The sequence below is a fragment of the Micrasema longulum genome, unplaced genomic scaffold (genome assembly GCF_059751315.1).
Source record: "Micrasema longulum isolate JH-2025_06_02 unplaced genomic scaffold, ASM5975131v1 h1tg001171l, whole genome shotgun sequence".
Taxonomy (NCBI): Eukaryota; Metazoa; Arthropoda; class Insecta; order Trichoptera; family Brachycentridae; genus Micrasema; species Micrasema longulum.
Window position 1 is genome coordinate 257,340 of NW_028278358.1, and position 19,597 is coordinate 276,936.

The 19,597-nt window shown below is 33.8% G+C and overlaps 2 protein-coding genes across 3 annotated transcripts; one reads left to right on the forward strand and one right to left on the reverse strand.

The window, feature by feature from the left end:
* Window positions 1-1,249: 1,249 nt before the first annotated feature.
* LOC148276640 (eukaryotic translation initiation factor 2-alpha kinase 1-like) lies at window positions 1,250-10,931 on the forward strand. 2 transcript variants are annotated; one of them, XR_015823686.1, is made up of 4 exons: window positions 1,276-1,563; window positions 1,680-2,980; window positions 3,952-4,605; window positions 7,842-10,931. XR_015823686.1 is itself a non-coding variant. In XM_088233981.1 (3 exons), exons 1-3 carry the CDS (start codon window positions 1,497-1,499, stop codon window positions 4,312-4,314), a joined length of 1,731 nt encoding a protein of 576 aa, XP_088090107.1. In that variant the 5' UTR covers window positions 1,250-1,496; the 3' UTR covers window positions 4,315-4,683. The 2 variants fall into 2 exon arrangements, 1 of the variants encoding a protein (XP_088090107.1); XM_088233981.1 differs by lacking the exon at window positions 7,842-10,931 and having other exon boundaries at window positions 1,250-1,563; window positions 3,952-4,683.
* Window positions 9,916-19,285, reverse strand: Ahcy (adenosylhomocysteinase). The gene is made up of 4 exons (XM_088233982.1): window positions 19,092-19,285; window positions 17,644-17,834; window positions 11,937-12,089; window positions 9,916-10,979 (listed from the first exon to the last, which is right to left on the reverse strand). Exons 1-4 carry the CDS (start codon window positions 19,114-19,116, stop codon window positions 10,050-10,052), a joined length of 1,299 nt encoding a protein of 432 aa, XP_088090108.1. The 5' UTR covers window positions 19,117-19,285; the 3' UTR covers window positions 9,916-10,049.
* Window positions 19,286-19,597: the final 312 nt, after the last annotated feature.

A 19,597-nucleotide genomic window follows, 5' to 3' on the forward strand; every position in this document is an offset into this window, starting at 1 on the left:
ACTTTTTGTATTTTTTTTATAACGGAGTCTTTGTTGTGCATGATTAGGACCTGTTATTTGATCGGTGACAGGAGTATGCGAGTATAGGTAGAGGGATGATAGTTTTGGGGAAAGATTCTCTTTTCTAGCTTTTAAACGAGGGAAGAGAGAGAACATTCTCAAAACTATTTATGTAGGTGAAGGTGGTATCAAAAGTAACAAAGCTGATATTTTATATCATCACAAAATTATTTACCGGTCAAATATATTTTTTGTAATCAATTACTTTTGTATATTTGCAAATCATGTACGTGACTATAAAAAACAAAATGTGGCAAGAACTTGCATTTATTTAAAAAATTAAAAATATGTTTTTTTTGTTGTTACATTTGCCACCTAAGTGGCATCAATTGTAACACTCGTAGTGTCAATTGTAATATGTTTATACTCTAATATTGTAACATAATTTGATCAAAAGAAAAAAAACAAATTAAATATGGGTTCATAAATAACTTTACTTCTGAGACACTATGTAGTTTAATGGTGTTGGTTTAATTAACTTGTTCAGTATCATTACAGAAACTATCTCTGAGTACAGACAAATACAAGGTAGTAAAATATATTTTCCCTTGCTATGTAAAATCACCTACTTGTTTATTTCCCTTTGGCAAATAATTTTTTTTTTCAGTTTCTGGATTTGTCCAGCGTTCACGCACGTTTCATCTAGGTTAAAGTTGTTGAGTATAAAAATAATATCTTTTCATAACTGTGGCCAAATTGTACAAAAAAAAAACAACTTCAATTTAACGAAGTTCATTTTTGAAAATCAGAAACCCAAAAGAAAGATTTTAATTTTCAATCATCATCATCGTCATCATTCCCCTTCTGCACCTTATGGTACATAGGGCACTGCATTTGTACACCAATCGCAGCGCATCATGATCATTTTTGTAACATGAAGGTGGCCGGGCCTTTTTCTATACTGTGAATCAATTTCTTTATATAATAATTCAACTTGACATGGGCAAAAGCACAAAATTTAAATAATTTTTGAAAAATAATAATTTTCAATGTTGTAAAGAATAAAGTGTAAATTGTTCATGAGAAAGAAAAGAAAATCAAACCCAAAACGTATTTCTTGTTTTGATAATCTACAAATTGAAAAAAAAAAAAAAAAAATGAATTTTGGTAATGTGAAAAATAAATTTTACGGAATAGCCATCGAACAAGAAGAAGAAGAACATCAAACATCACCCAGTATTGTGCAGGTGGTACCATTTAAAAAAACAAAACCAACTTCAGTGAAATGTAAATGGAACCAAATAGAACGAATTCGAAAAACCAAATCTGATAAAACTCCCGTAAATCTCGGTCCAAGTGAAATGTCAAATTTAATCGAACTTGCGTGTTTGTATTTTATTCCGGAAATTCTTTCATTTTGGGGAATTAAGTCTATTCATAGCTTTCAGTTTTCAGTTTTTCAACCACTTTAATAAATTTCATATCAATTTTTCGAAATGGATTCTACAAATGAAAATACAATCGACTGGAGCCAGTTATCTACTATTCAATCTTTTGATAGAGGTTAAATTTACTATATCCGTGGAAATTTAAGCGTATTTTAAGATGCTCTTTATTTATATAATTTGAACTTGAACATTTGAAAACATAACCAAAAATTGTACGATTTGATTTTTTAGATACAGCTGATAAAAACAAAGGATGTAACTCCACAGAATTAATTGGCGGTGAACTGATAAAGCGATCTATACCGACGGTCAGCATTCCTATCAATCTTTTAATTCAATCTCTTATTCGTCAACTTTGCAAAATGTTAGAAAAGGATCACAAGCGAGCCACGAACTTGTATGATTCAATTTGTGAAAAATTACACCACATGAAGTTATTGGACGAGACGTATGCAATGGGCGAATTCGAAATTATGAGGTCTCAATACCAAATGGCTTTAGAACAACTTGTGAAGGTCGCTAGCGGAGCGGAGTTTCGTGTTGCGGATCACTCGGTATTCCCTATTCCTCCCTCCTCAGAATACGAGTGGTCTCGCTACCATAGAGAGTTTGAAGAACTTTTGTTTATCGCTAACGGAGGTTTCGGAAAAGTGTACAAGGCGCGACACAGACTGGATGGCGTCGAATACGCCGTCAAAAAAGTTTTTATAAAATCGAGTGATTTGAATTCAGTGTTGAACCATTTGTCTGAGGTTAAAACATTGGCCAGTCTCGATCATCCAAATATAGTGTCTTACAAATCTGCTTGGCTGGAACCTCTCGTAGAGCCGCAGAGAGATGCTGATAGTGAGAGTGTTGACATAACTCGGGAGAGCTACACGGGAAACTCTTCTAGTTATTTATCAAACCACCAGGTCAGTTTCACTGAAGAGTCCGATTCCCAAGTTTCTTTCCAAAAGAGTGCAAAAATAGAAGAAATTGAAACTTACAACTCTTGGCATCGGATTTCCAGAGGAAGCTTATCAGAAAATTGTAAAGATATTTGTAAATTAGACAAAAGCAATAAGGAGCTTAAAATCGAGGCATCTCAAATCAATCTGAAATGGGCCACGCTGTACATCCAAATGTCTCTGTGCCAGAGAACATTAAAGTGTTGGTTACACGAAAGGAATCAGTTATATTCTAATCTAGAGAGTCCCGTTCTTCCCGTAGAAAGTCCTCTCTTGTATCCGACCCATATTCCCACCGAACACCCAGGGTATCAGTTGCCGTCCAACTTCTCTAATATTGCGACCGTAATGGACATATTTGTGCAACTCACTAATGGACTTCACTATATTCATGGCTGTGGAATAATCCACCACGATGTCAAGCCCAGTAATATATTTGTGGGGTGCATAGGTTCGACGATGAGTGTTCAGTTGGGAGACTTCGGGTTAGCGTGCCCTCTACAAAAATCTCATGGAGGTGTGGCCATAGGAACCCGACTGTATGCTGCTCCCGAACAATTGGAAGGAAAATGCGATTTGAAGGTTAGTAATGTGCTTTTATTGAAATTGATCATTAGAGTTTAGTTTGGTTATAGATTGGGGCGTCTTCTTTTCCATCTATTACAACAAATTACTTTTAGCATACCAAAATGCTGCATTATCTCGTATACTGGCTCCAAAGAAATATCTCTATTTCCTTACAACATGAAGAATGTCAACACTGTTAAGCTCCATAAGATTTCATATTTTCGCCATGTGTTGAGGGGTGATAAATATGCCACACTTTAGCTTGTTATGAAGGGAAAGATCGAGGGGCGTAGAGGGGTTCGAAGAAAACAGCTTTCCTGGCTTCGAAAAATCCGAGCATGGACCAGGATTAGAACTGTGGAGGAGCTGTTTCGCACTGCTCAGGATAGGAAAGCTTTCTCCTGAGTGGTCGTCAACGTCGGGGGGACCCAACTTGCATCTGAAGAAGAAGAAAATTACAGCACACATGAGAATACGTTTATGTGTGCTCTATTTTAAGATTAACAAATTACAACAGGGATGGATAATACCTTGAAGAAGGAAATATGGAAGTCTAGTTATTTACAGGGCTTATGACCTGTCATTGGCCGGTTTAAGTGGTCATTTTACACACTGTGTAACATTCACCATTTTGCCTATGTTTGAACATCCATATTTCTTCAATTCTTCTATTTGTTGATTTTAGTGAAGTTAAAGAGCTGAAACCTTTATTGTTGTGAAGAGATTCATCTGACTGACTATTTTAAGATTTAAAATAAAATAAAATAAATAATGATATTAAAATAATAAAGCCAGCCAGTTTCAGAATACAATCAGTTCTTTTGTAATAAAGCTTGTATTAATAAACTGAATTTAACTTTTTTTTTCCAATACTTTTCATATATTTCTAAAGAGAAGATGACTTATTACTTATTTTATTTTTAATGTTTCCTGTCCAGTATTTATAAAGCTAATACCAATAAAAGCGGTTATTATTTTTGTTTTAGAGTGATCTCTACAGCATTGGTATAATTCTTTTGGAGATGATGGAATCATTTGGTACTGAAATGGAGAAAATAAAAAGACTCGAAGAACTACGTAGTGGCAACATCCCCGCCCACATTACGGCTAATTGTCCTAAAATGGCTCACATTATGGGTAAACTCGTACAGACAAATCCCAGCAAGAGGATTGACACGACGCAACTTCTGACGCTACTTCTAGAACTCAAAGACAATAAAGATGAAATAATTAAGTGTTTACGCAAAGAGTTGAAAACACTTCAAGCTGACCTCCATTTTAAGAATGAGGAACTCGCTGCCAGAGACAATGAAATAGCGCAACTCAAATTTCTTTTAGAAAAACGATAATCTTCTGTTTTATTTTATGAACAGCCTATTTGTCTATATTATGCATGTCTGCCACCATACTGTTATCATTATCTAAACGGTAGAGTGCTTCTTCACGTGAGGTCCCAGGTTTGATTCCTGACTCGGTGTGTTTAACATAATGGTGTTTATTGAATTGTATTTACTATGGTACCCTTAACCAGCCTCAAAATAAGGCTGATTGCCTTTCTTTAATGTGAATAATTATTATGATGATGCGACATCAACCTGATGCTGAGCAGTATACCAGTGGCGAACGGTGACTTTTTATAGGTAAGCTATATTTTTTTTCACAATTTGTACCTGCATGTACATACATACATATAAGTAATAAAGTATGTACACAGCTTCTTTTTCTATGGTTTTGTGTGAAAACAACTTCATCTCTCCAGCTACAGCTTCACCTGCTGACAACAGAAGACTGAATACCAACTCATTTTTAATTAAAATAATTATTACAAATAACCCACCAATCAAATTCAAACAACAATCAATAACTTCGCAAAATATGTAGGTATATTCTCCATTGTTTTAATACAGTACATTAAAAAATAAGTATAATAAAATAATTATCTATATGCAAAATTGCTTTTTGTGTAGCACTGATTGAAAACACCATATATTTTTTTTTGTAATTTACATTTTGTGCTGAAAATATTTACTAGTTAAAAATAAAATAAACACATTGTAAGACGTCACTCCCCATTATGTGCACAAAAATTGTTTTTTCTTTTACGTAATAGGAATCGTTAAAAAAAATTTTTACTGAGTAAACTTAAAAAAAAACTGACATTCATTAGACATATAAGCAATAACATTGCAACAAAAATGTCACGTGACCGTCGCCATCCACTTCCTTTCTTTCTAAAAATGAATTATGACAAAAACTGACAGAACCGAGCGGAGCATCACTAAGACAGGCGGACCAAAGAACTGGCGTCATATGTCAACAGAATACTATCAAACGAAAATGGTCTTTAGAAAATATTGTTCGAAATGCTACTCTCCAAATAGAGGAGCTTCAAATAATATTTGTAATCTGCGGGTGAACTCAGGAAGGAAAATATACCTACTGGGTTTCGAGATGTTAAAATGCGGTATATATTTTGTATGGAGAAATAATCTGCAGTAATCGGCCAGTTTTTTTCTCCCACTGGGAACGGGCTGGACGCTGGGTGCGCTTATAGATGTTTATATTTATTTTTGAGGAAGATATAAACGGTGATGTTATTTTATAATAAATATAGATTATTTTATTTATTTTTCCATAGTTAAAACTATTATAAAACATTATTATTGATATTCAAATATAATGGTAAGCTGCGCATAATCTGACAATATAGAGGATTCGCCCCTGCAGAATACCCAGGCCCATCTTTTCTATAAGGGCACGAGCCCAAGGCCCCCGGCCTGATGGGGGCCCCTTTCTAAAAGCCCCAACCTCTGTGTTCCCGAGGGCCCTGAAGAGTTAATAAGGAAACGAAGAATGATTGTGTAAAGTGTAAGGAAAGTGGGCTGAAATTAATTCTCGATAAATATATTTAGTAAAATAATAAACATTAGGGCACGTATAAATTTGAATTCATAGAATAATTTTTTGTTATGAAAGTTGTATTGTGTAAGCAATGTTAATTTTATGGCTTTTTTAAAAAATAAAATAGATCAAGATATAAAAAACAAATAAGGAAAAAAGATACGGAAAGTAATGCTTTTTTACTTTGGTAAATTTTCCTAACCTCTAGATTTAGAAGTTAAATGTGGAATAAAGATATCTAGTGAAAACGCAGATAATTAATTTTTAATGTTTTATATTACAAAGGCGATGCAATACTGAGGTCAGCATTATTGATAAAATTAAGGTTAAGTACATATCGCACACCAAATGGGAGACTATTACAACTCAAAAAATGCTATTCTGAGATAATTGGATTTAATGTTTTAATTCATTCCTGCAAATCAAACAATTGAAAAATGATAGCTTTAAATGACAGTCTCAAAATGCATTGAAACATTGTTTCCGTGTTGTTTCCTGATAGAAGATTTTTCTTGAATCTGCGCCTTATGTCTGAGGATGGTGATCACACCCGACTCCAGGCATGAGCTCATCTGTGGACAGTCTCCCTCCATCTGGAACGGTCTTGTGCTGCTCTGTAGGCATTTGTCACTGATAATACAGAGACCAAGCCACTCCATCCTGTCTGTGGATGTCCACGCGACCTTGTTCCTTCCACACTTCCTAGGAGGATAGTTGTAGTTCAAGACTTATAAGATAATACAAGACTTACAACTCAAAATAACATAGTCTTAAATCATAACATAATTTTAAAACATTCAAAGTAGTTGTTATAGATGGGCGTAATAGTCTTACATCGGTATTAAATTGTTTGACTTTTAATGTGAAAAAGCTAACTAGCAAAAGAAACACTGTCAGTTCAATATAGAAAAAACAGTTTGCCATACGTAGCTCCGTCAAATTCAATTGATGAAGATTTTATAGATAAAACTCGAGAAAAACTGTTGATATTACAGAGAGTCCCTTAAAATTTGTAAAGTTTCATACAACAGAGATGGAGAACATTTTAGAGAAGGAAATATAGAAGAAAAAAATATATAAGTGGCCACTTTTCACACCGTAACATTCACTATTCTGCCTATATTTGAACATCCATACTCTTTCAATTCACCCATATATTGATGTTTGTGAAGTTAAAGAGCTGAAACCTTTATTGATGTGGGTGAGATTCATCTGATGGAATTATTTCACCCCATACTAGGCAACGCCTGAAGGTATGTTTCAATTTGATACTTCTTAGATCAGGAGTGGTATTCTGAATCTTCTCTACCCCCCAGAGTGTGGTTTATTTGAGAATTTTAATTTTTTGAATCAGATGACACTTAAAATGGCCACACTGATGATTAAACGTCAAATGATGTATAACTGTTTTAAAAACTGAAAAAACTAATACGGTTTGGTCAATTCAGCCTAATTAGGTATTTTGGGTCGCAATAATGGTCTGAATGAAAATTTTCATATTTAGTTTCACGTGTTTGTATTTGTTCGACGTTTTATCATCAGTGTGGCCATAAACGAAGCAAAGTTAGGGTGCGTGCAAAAAAAAAAATCCTCAAATTAACCACTCTCCAGGGATAGAGAAGATTCAGAATACCACCACTGGTGGATTTATCAACAATCCTTTGAGTTTGTCCAAATTTTTGAAGTCATGAACTGGATTGAACCCCCTAGGGAGTTGTTAATATTAACATACTACAACAGAGACGGAGAACATTTTAGAGTAGGGATATAGAAGTCTAGGCATCTACAGGGCTTATTACCCGTCAGTGGCTGGTTTAAGTGGCCACTTTACACACTGTGTTAAGTGTTTAGTATTAAAAACTCCCTAGAGGGTTGAATCCAGTTCATGCCGACAAAAATTTGGTCGAATTGTAAATATTGATGTGAAGTTTCCTTGAATATAAATTTGTTGACTTCAATTTTTTTTTTCTTTCAGTTAACTCGCGCTAAAATGTGATTTCCATTTGAGATGCTTAACTTTAATTCATGGAGAAATTTTACCTTCAGTATTTTAGGCCTTCACGTTGTTTTTAAGTTATTACGGTACCACTCCTAAACAAAAGGACATATATATATATACGGGCTGCATAGTTTTCTCTACTGATTATTTGCCTGTTGACTAATCATTATTTTTTATGAAATTAAAATACATTTCTTTGTTCAGTTTGTGTGTTAATATGGTCAAAAATAAATTGAATGAGTTTTTTTATAATAAAGTTTACCTTTTCATTTTATAGACCATTTTTTAATCATTCAATTCTCTTGTTCACAATTGTACTGACTTGTCCCTTTCAATTATGTATTGCTATGCATCACTCGATTTTTTTCTACTAATTTACTATTTTGTGTGGAAATGTAATTTTGACTACTGATTTATATTTTTTGTTTACCAATATACTTATAAATTTTAACTTTCGTAAATGCAAAATTGTAATACATGTAATATGTAAAAAAATATTTCCTGATAATGAAACTTCGTCAAGTTAATATGAATTTATTGTGTTTTTTATGATTATTTTAGTTTATTTTGCGTATTATGTTTACGATGATAATTAGGTTAATAAGATTAATTACGTTTTTATTTTCTTATTATGTTAACTATGTTAAATAATTAATGTAAGGCATGTTTCATTATGCTTATTGTAAAATGTTTCCCTCGGCATGGGGCACCCCGCACATTATTCTGTATAAAAAAAATTAGTACAAAACTGTAAAAGTATAAATAAATATATAGTTTGTTTCTTTTTTGGGTGATACCGTGTGTGTTGGATTTGTTCCGACGTTTCGGCTACCATTGCAGGACCCATCTTCAGGGTAAACTGAGTTACTCGGTAGTAAAACCAATCTTAAAAATCAAAAGAATTCAATGTTAAATTTGATGGCACTTTGATATTGATTACTATATTCTAAAGAAATAAAATAATTTAACATTGCACAATAATATTTTTGTCTCTTTTTACTCTGTTTTAAACTAGATATAGGTAATTAATTATTGCTCATTTTTAACAGTTCTTACACTTAAAAATATAACACTTAATCCATCTAAAACGGAACAACTATGGATGGCTTCAGCCAGATGACAGAATTTGATTCAGGATACGGCACAACCCGATGTAAGGAGTACCGCTTTACCCACCGTTAAACTACTGGGAGTCATCCTTAATTCTGACCTTTCTCTTGACGCTCAAATTAGTAGAACAATAAGTTCATGCTTTTACCAGCTGAGACAGATTAAATGCATACGCATAAATTTGCCAGTTGATGCCGCCTGTCAATTAATAAATGTGTTTGTAGTGTCTAGAGTCGATTATTGTAATGGTATCTACGCAGGTCTACCGATGAATAAAATGACTCGCCTACAAGCTGTATTAAATGCCGCAGCGAGACTTATTTTTGGAATCTCTAAATTCAGTCATAACACTCCACTACTTCGGGAATTGTACTGGCTACGTTTTCCACAGAGGGTGGAATACAAACTCTGTTGGCTTATGTATAAGTTACTGCACAACTCTGCTCCAGAATATCCAAGGGAACTTTGCATTCCAGATGAACTAGCTGACAGACGTCTTACGCTTAGATCAGCTACATCTACGTCGAAAGGAAAAGTTATTATACCTCTACGCAAACAGCGCACTAAATTCGGCGAATGTGTATTTGCGGTCGCAGGCCCTACGGCATGGAATGCTCTCCCAGCTGAAATCCGAAACTGTGAGAGTGAAGTGATGTTTCAGAAGAAACTTAAAACCCACTTGTTCTCTAAATCATTTAAATAAATACTTAGCATGTGGTGGAAAAGTAGTATGAAAAAGTACAATATTTTTCTTAAATTATAAAGTTAAAATTAAATTCATATCTTTATATAATCACTTTGTAAAGCGCCCTTGAGGTATTATATTACGAAAACGGCGCTATATAAGTTATCCATAATTATTATTATATTATTATCTCAATCTATACTTTTAACCCGATCCTTTCATTTCTCACCTTACACAAGGAAAGTAAAAACATACTTTACCATTTATTAATAATTATATTTGGGTAAGAAATCATTTTATATACATGCAGTTTATGTTACAAAATGTTCAAATATATAATTAATATACACTTGAATACCCGTGAATTAAAAATTTTCGGGCTATATTTATCAGTAACGGTAAATATTTGGCTTAAATGGGCCCTCAATAGGAACATGAAGGTAAGCCGATTGCTTAGGAGTTAATTTAGTCAACTTCACTCCTAAGTGTTCAAGGTGGAGGCTGGCCACTTCCTCATCCAGCTTCTTGGGCAGAGTGTGCACACCGACTGAATACGAGGCCGGCTTCGTCCACAGCTCGATCTGGGCCAGGACTTGGTTGGTGAAGGAGTTGGACATCACGAAGGAAGAATGCCCTGTTGCACAGCCGAGGTTGACCAATCGCCCCTCCGCTAGCATGATTATGTGATTTCCGTTCTCTAATGTGTATCGGTCTACTTGCGGTTTGACATTGACCTTCTTAACAGCATGTTTCTCTATCCATGCAACATCAATTTCGCAGTCAAAATGACCGATATTGCACACGACGCTGTCATCTCTCATGCACAGGAAATGGTCTTTAGTGATGATGTCTTCGCAGCCCGTTGCCGTGACGAAGATTTGTGCCTCTTTTGCAGCTTCTTCCATAGTTGTGACCTCGAAACCTTCCATGGCAGCCTGCAGGGCGTTGATGGGGTCGATCTCGGTGACAATAACTCGGCCCCCGAAGTTGCGTAGAGAATGCGCGCAACCCTTTCCTACGTCGCCGTAGCCAGCCACTACGCACACTTTTCCCGCAATCATGACATCCGTGGCGCGCTTGATACCGTCCACCAGTGACTCGCGGCATCCGTAGAGATTATCGAATTTACTCTTTGTAACTGAATCGTTGACATTGATAGCTGGCACCTTGAGGACTCCATTTTTAAACATTCTGTAGAGGTTGTGCACCCCAGTGGTAGTCTCTTCCGTGATTCCTTTAATTCCCTCCACATACTGAGGAAACTTGGCGTGGAGTAGATTAGTGAGGTCTCCACCATCGTCCAAAATCATATTCAAAGGCTGAAAAACAATTACAAAATTTCATTAGTCATGTTTTAATACGAGAATATTTATAATATTTAATGTTGGTCAAAAATTTCAGTGAGTCTTAACCACCGTGTTGCATAGGCACTACGCTTGTTTATAATAAAACAATATTAGAAATATTTACATAAAAATAGATTATTGTTGAGATAAAAAAAAGTAATTGAAAATTTGGAACAGAACTTTTTTTAAATACTCAGTCTTACATTGTGAAAACTAATTTAGGCCATGATGTAATAACTTATATTTACATATAAGTTATATTTACATATAAGTTATTGATTAAAAATACTAAGTAAACTTCCACTTATTTGTTTGACCAATTAGCATTTTCACCCTCTAATAGGTATCTTCACACTGGTGAATATCATACAGTATAAGGATAATTTATATAAAACTAAATATTATCTTAAGTGTAGGTACATTTAAAAATAAGCTGAATTAAAAACTTATATGTATATGTAAATTTAAGTTATTACATCATTACAATAGAATTCCATCAAGAATTGTCAGTAAATAATTTAAATCAAATAATTTAAAACAGTTTACGTATTACTTATATACTAAAAATGTTGACAATTGAATACAAATACGTAAAAAATAATTTAGTGTTAGATTTTTGTGCCTATTACTTGTCTATTTATTCAGGAATTGTTTTCCATTTTGACTCAATAAATAATGTTTAAAATACATAAAAGTTATATTTTATCGGCCATTATTAAACAAAGATTCTATCCTAAAATAAAGTTGGATTTGAAAAAAAAGTCAATGAAAAGGAAGGATGTGTCTTCTACTTCCTCCTTTATCATGGTCAAAGAGAGAAATTAAAACAATATGAAATTATCACTTTTAACATTGCAACTTTCTTTAAATTTGTCATGGAACCGGGTTTCTCAATATAGGAGTAAAACTGAATATAGAGTTTTCTAGCACCTTTCCATCAGCGAAAATCAGCGTTTGCTCGATACACCAGGAGTATTCCTCCTCTGTTTCACCCTTCCAGGCATACACGGGAACTCCGGTAGCTGCGATGGCCGCAGCAGCCTGGTCTTGGGTGCTGAAGATGTTGCAACTGGACCATTGAACCTGAGCCAAACAATTATCATTGAGCTGAATTGAATTGAAACAGAACTGATTATAAAAAGCAAATTAATTTTACATACATAGTTGTGATGGGCCAAAACAATTAGACAATTATTTACAATAGATGTAATAAGTTTCAGTTCAGTTGTTTTTTTTTTACTTGTTAACAGACCATTAAACTAAGTCAATATTTTTTTTAAAAATTATGTATTATGATTTTTTCATGTTTTGTATTTCTGAAAATACTCCGCGTGTGGCGTCTCAAGTTCTCTTCCGCTTCTTCTCGGCCAGTTCTGCCGATTGGTCCGTCGACTTACCATAAACCGGAAATCTTTCGCAACATTCTCATCATTAATTGATTTATATGAACTAGTGACGTCGTTCAAAGTAGTTTGTTTTTAATAAAATATTTTTGATTATTTTTTTCATACATTTTCGAGAAACTTTGCAGTAAAATTTAATGTTCTAATTTTTACCGTGCGTAAAAAAACTTTTTATGTCCAATTTCCAGTAGGACAAACTTCTTCATTGTATGGCCAAGTTTCTCGGAACATATGAAAAAAAGTTTTTTTTTTTAAAAAGAAATATTTGCATCCTTATGATTTACCCAAATATTTCATTTTGATGGGCATTTTCAACAAATTGTAAATGACTCACTATTAGAAAATGGGAATCAAGTTGAGGTAGAGTGGGATTCGAACCACGGACCTTTGAGCCGTGAGTCCGAGACACTAGCCACGGGACCACAACCCGATTAAAGTATAAAAGTTATTTGTAACTACTTTGAATGGCGTCTCAAGTTCTTCCTTGATGTGATAGATTTCTGGTTTCTGAGAAGCCAAATCAGCAGAACTCACCAACAAGAACTTATGACGTCACACGCAGCATAATTTCAATACTTAAAAAAATCACAGTACTGATAATACGATACATAAAAATAGTTTTTTTTTTTTACGTAGTTTGATAGTCTATAAACAAAACAAAAATATATTAAAAAAACCACTGAACTTCCCCATTGCGCATGTATTATATTTTGTTTCTTAATACTGTAGATATATACTTGTTCGTTCATATTAATAATGATTATATTTTTTCATTTAAAAGCATTTTTTCAGCAAAATATAACATCATTGCATGATAAAAAAAATATAACATTCTACCAAGTCAGAAATTATTAAATAAATGCTAAGATTTATCATGGGAATGAGGTAGTATAATATATTCATTAATATTTTTTGTGATAATACAAAATTTATCTGTCTGAATAAAAAAAAAAAATACTGATAATTATAAATCTTAATAAAAAACAATAATTAAAATAAAATAAAGGGAATGAATATAAAATTAACATTTAAAACACTAAGTTTGGTATAACTTGAATAAATAACATTTTCGTTATTTTGTAAATTAATAACAGTTATATCATCTTGTTTTGCTCGATAAGGAATGACGAAAGATGATTGCCCAATCTGTAATACGGCGAGTTATTGTAAAAACTCTATTTATTGTCTCCATAAAGATCATCAGATGTGACCTTACGATGTGACCGATACAAGTGACGTGTCCCGGATAGTATAACAATGTCTGGAACATCACGTGATGAACTATGGATAAGAATTCTGACCCTTAAATATGTCTGTTGTATAACACCTTCTGTAATATATATTTTTTTCTACTATTTTACTCTTTGGGATTTATCATAGCTATTATCGTAACCAAATGAGTATAATGAGATACTGTTAGTTTTCGCCTAACAACAGCGATGTTTACTTATATAACTTTATGAATTTGACCCTGTGACTTAGTACAATATCAGAAAATAAACAACAAAAAATGTTTATTTTAGCTAGTAAATATTTTTTTTATGCATGAAAATAATGATGAAAAATTGACTACAGCATATGAAAAACGTAATATTGTCTATTCAATTCTGAACAATCCTAATGCCTATTTTTTTAATGTTTTTTTTACGGGATATTATTCTCGGTGAAATTCCCTTCTTTTCAGTATAATCTTCATCATCATCATTTCCTTTCCGCACGAAATGGTGCATAGGGCACTGGATCGGTACACCAATCGCAGCATATCTCGATCAATTTTGTTATCAGTCTTACGCTTTAGGTACCAGTCTAGGGACTATGAAGTATTCTAGTGTGAAAACACCCTTTTAAATAAATATTTCATATCAACCATGTCGGTAATCAAACCCGAGACCTCTTGCATGGTAGAATATACACCGCCAACATCATTCATCTAAACTATCCTAAACACTTTTCACAGGATTTTCTCACTTCACAATTTAACAATAACATGGCGTTTACAATACTCTGGAACGCACCATTTGTGAAGTCGAAAAAATCACTCTCCTGCACATTTTATGTTTTGGCATTTAAGATAGTTCAGAAATGAATAAGCAATATGATTAACTATATTATTTTATGTCTAAATATTTGTAGAAAAGTACTGGATATAATGCTTAAGGGATTTTATCAAAAAAGATATTTTTTTTAAGTAGGTATTTACAGGAAATATGACATGTCGTTTGTTAATTGATTGAAGTCTCTAGGCAATAAGGGACAATGCCTCTTTTACACAGCTTGAATGTGAATACTTAAACATAATGAAAAGTGAAGGTGGCATATTTATGTCATTATTCGTACTGAACTATTGAGTTTTGTTGTTATAGTTTCAATAATATTTAGAGTATCTCCAAACCTCAAGAGACGAGTTTAACTCTTGAGTGGCTGTGATTAGACACTAGTCTACATACGATACAAGACTTGATATATCTCTTTTATTTTATTAAATTATGAAGTTGTATTTTTTGTAATCTTCAAGTGGGCATTTTCACACCAGATTTGGAAAGTAAAATTTGCGTAACTATGCTGGATTTTAATACAAAAAATATTTATCTTTGCTACGCGAATAATGAATGTGGCGACAATGCAGTGATAAATTTGTATAAGAGAGAGCACGAAGATAGAACTCATAATAAGGAAGACATAGACGCTGAGTGAAAGAGATTCAGTCAATTCAATTGACAATGGCGGGGGAAGCACGCATGTAAGATGACCAGCGTATTTATGATTTTAATTAATTTTGCTATAACAGGCCTAAATTATGCTTACTTTTACAAATTATTGAGAAGGAATTATGAAACAGTATGTCTCCATGTTTTTTTCAAATGTCTGAACTTTAGAATATCCTGTCTTTTGCTTGTGGTAACACGATGTTACATCACCATGCGCAAAAGAAGTTATTTACCACAGTCTTTTAAGAGATAAAAAAATAAAGTTTTTTACTCTTTTGTTTTACTTTATAATTCATTATAATATCATTACTACACCCGAGTAACTTCAGAATCAGGATTTTTGAGTTAGCCACTAAAACACATATTTGTATCTTCCTCCGTAAACGCTACAAATAGACAAGTCGTGATGCATTTAAATGATACTTTGTTGATTTGAATGCACGACTCATCTCTTCGTAGCATTCATGGAGGAGAATACAAAAATTTGCTTTTCGTGGTTAAATAAAAAATGCTGATTTTAAGTTAACTAGTTGCAGTAATTACCCTGCGATATTATAAATGTTGTTTATAGCTATTAACATTTTAAACTGATGCAATATAAAATTCATAATTAACGTATAACAGAGATGGAGAACATTTTACAGAAGGAAATATGGATGTCTAGGCATTTACAGGGCTTATGACCTGTCACTGGCTGGTTTAGAGTGGGCACTTTACACACCGTGTAACATTCACTATTCTGCCTATGTTTGAACATCCATGTTTCTTTAATCCTTTTATCCATTGATATTTGGGAAGTTAAAGAGCCGAAACCTTTATCGATTCGGGTGAGATTTATCTGACTCAATTATTTCACCTACTAGACAACGCCTGAAAACATTTTTTTTTTCCTTGGACCAGTTGATTCTATCAACTATATTTGACAATAGAGTCTGTACAAATATGTAGGTAATTACTGGAATCATTAAAGTACAATTACTATATAATTTAAGATCTATGTATTTGTTACTTTGTTGAACCCCTTAGTACCTTTTTAAAGTGCATATTTATAATTGGAATATTGACATTTATGTGTCGTGTGTTAACATCCAGTAAGAAATAAATTAAAAATATAACCATCTATTGAGTTTATCAAGATTGACTGATTCAATTACAGTGCCGAAATATGGCGTTCATTGGCAAAAACAGTATATGTAATGAGGAAGTTCAGTGCTATGGGAAATTTTATATAAAAAATGTTTTCTTACACGTGGTGAAAATTAGAGCATTTAATTGTACGGAGAGTTTCTCAAAAATGCATAAAAAATTAATAAAAATTAACTACATCACAAGTTCTTGCTTATCAACTACAGTGTTGGTCAGACTTCTGGTTTCCCGGAATCCAACTTAACGAAGATAGGTGAATAAATTTAAAAAAAAAAAAACACTTATTCACTTGCAACATGAATAACATTTTAAAAGGTGCTAACAGTGTAATGTTTTATTACAATATTTCAGTTTGTCCAAATGTTTGTAGATAAAAGACTGGATGTCACCCCCTCAGGAGACATTAAGATTAACAAATTACAACAGGGGAATACGAAGGTCTAGGCATTTACAGGGCTTATGACCTGCCATCGGCTGGTTTGAGTGGCCACTTTACACACTGAATAACATTCACCATTTTGCGTATGTTTGAACATCCATATTTCTTAAATTCTTCCATTTGTTGATTTTAGAGAATTTAAAGAGCAATGACAGGTCAGAAGCCCTGTAAATGCCTAGACTTCCATATTCCCCTTTTTAAGGTATTCTCCATACCTGTTGTAATTTGTTAAGTATAATGTTTTATTTAGTTCACCATCATTGTTAAAATCCACTATTTACAAGGGTTTGAACATGCTCAAAATATTGTCAATGAAAACTGGTAATAGGAAAAATTATCATCACAACCCTCCCTAGCCACACCCTGTGGTGCATAGGGCACTGCATTAGTGCACCAATACCGCGAACCATGAAAGATTGCAGTGTAAAACCACCCTTGAATTAAATATTTCCACTTTTCACTTGCCCACTTTCCCAGAAATCGATCCCAGGACCTCAAGAATGTTAGGCAAATGCGCCAGCCACCACACAATGAGCCGTATTTATCTCCACTTGATTTCCTTATTCAGGATTTTTACCCGAGAGCAGCCATCAGTCAAAAAAAAATTCTCTAGAGTTCTAATTCTATTTAACACAATTGTATTCCTCATACGGCTGGACACTGAGAAATAATAGTAGAAGAAATAATTCTGATTAATCTCACCCATATCAATAAAAATTACGGATTTTTTACTTCACAAAAATCAACATAAAATTACGGAAATTTGGATACGACCATAATTATGAACGTTACACGGCGAAATATGTGATCAACTTAACCAGAAAACCGTATCCCCTGTAAATGCCCAGACTTCCATATACCCCTCGCAGCGAGGTTTCTTATCTCTGTTGAAATAATCTGTCAATTTTAATTTTAGTAATGGTGACAAAATATTGGTATACCTCTGCTCCCAGTTCTGTGAGTGTTTCTATCAGAACTGCTGTCTGGATAGTCATGTGAAGACAGCCGGCAATGCGTGCCCCCTTGAGGATCTTGGAAGGCCCGTACTTCCTTCTGCAGGCCATGAGCCCTGGCATCTCATTCTCCGCCATGATGATCTCCTTGCGGCCCCACTCGGCCAGGGACATATCGGCTGAAATGGAAAACCAGTACAATAAATATTTAAAGCAATAATACTCTATCTGGGCTGATAAAGAAATCAGTTATGCACGTAAAATAGTACAAGAACCCTGGATAAATGTTTTACATATTTCACGTCGACAATAAAACATTTCGATTGTTTTACACAATCCACATGTTTCATTAATTTATAATCAGAATGTTTTTTGAAGTTAATGAGGAAACATTCCAATTTCAGTTATGCAGGTTTTGTAAAATAAAAAACCCTTCAATTTTGTTCCAACTATGTAAAATTAAATATTTTTCAAAATGAAGTTACGTATTTTTCTTTTTTGATATCAGTAATTTTTTTTTTTTTTTTTAATCCATCAACGTAGGGTAGGAAATTGTTTCAATTATTTGCTTATTTTTTTAGTGTTACTAAGTTTTAGTAATTATTAATAAAAATATGTCAATCGAAGCTAAACTGGCAGTGCACAACGGAGTTTTAGTCCCAACACTTATGTATGGAAGTGAAACATGGAACTGGCAGAGGAAGTATGAAAGCCGAGTGAACGCGGTTGAAATGCGATCTCTTCGACGAATGTGTGGGAAATCAATGTATGACAGGGTTGCGAATGATGAAATCAGGCGAAATTGTAAATCTGGGTGGAAGACAATAGAATGGTAAAACAAGAATATATGGCAAAAATGAACGGTAACGTGAGATGAGGACGACCAAGGAAGACATGACACGATCAGATTAACCAAAATCTTAAGTCTGGTCATGTCAAAAGCAGACGGAACCGAAGGGCATGTACGACAAGTTGTATGAATGTGGAAGAAGCTAAGAATGTATGCCAGGATAGATGAATGGCGGTCTATTATCTCTGCCTACCCCTACGGGGAAATGGCGTGATGGTAGTAGTAGTGGTAGTTACTTAATAGGTATTGCCGGCGCAACGATATGGAATAATAGTTTCTTTGGAAGTTTTCAACTAAAGCATGAGACCGATCATCTTATCTTCATTAAATAAATGATAAAAAAAAACAATACATTGAATTAGTAATAATTATACCTACATTATACGCACATGATTAGTGTAACATTTGACTAAAAAGCATTAAAAATAACCAAACATTGAAACATTAAAAACTTTGCACATTTGAAGTACGTGATATAATTTTCATTGGACGCCGAGCTTAAAAATAAATTTCAATGGCAAGTCAGTAATTCAATTTTAATAAACGAATAAGAGCGGTAAATGTACAATAAATGAAACTAACTTACCAACTTTAAAAGGCGGCTTAACCATGTTTTCAATTTAACTTTGTATATTAAAACAAAAATAATATCTCCACGAATTGATCGTGGAACTAAGGAAGTTGGAAACAAGATTATAGAGCAGGTTCACTGTAAACAACGAACACCACGTGCAAAAATGAAGGAAAAGAGTGGAAATGAAGCACGAGAAGAAGAATGGCGCGCGACCAAACCACAGATTATATATATACCGGCAGGGGCAGGACCGAATTTGACGTTTCCCCAAATTTGTTATCTTGTACATGCCTTAGCAACGGAATAATTAGCATTAGCATAGTAAAATAATTATGAAATGCGAATATAATCAATAATGATTACTACTACTACCACCAACACGCCCGTTACTCCGTAGGGGTAGGCAGAGAGGATGGACTACCACACACGTATATCCTGACATACATTCCTAGCTTCTTCCACATTCATACATCTTGCAATACATGCTCTTCGGTTCTGTCTGCTTTTGATATTACCAA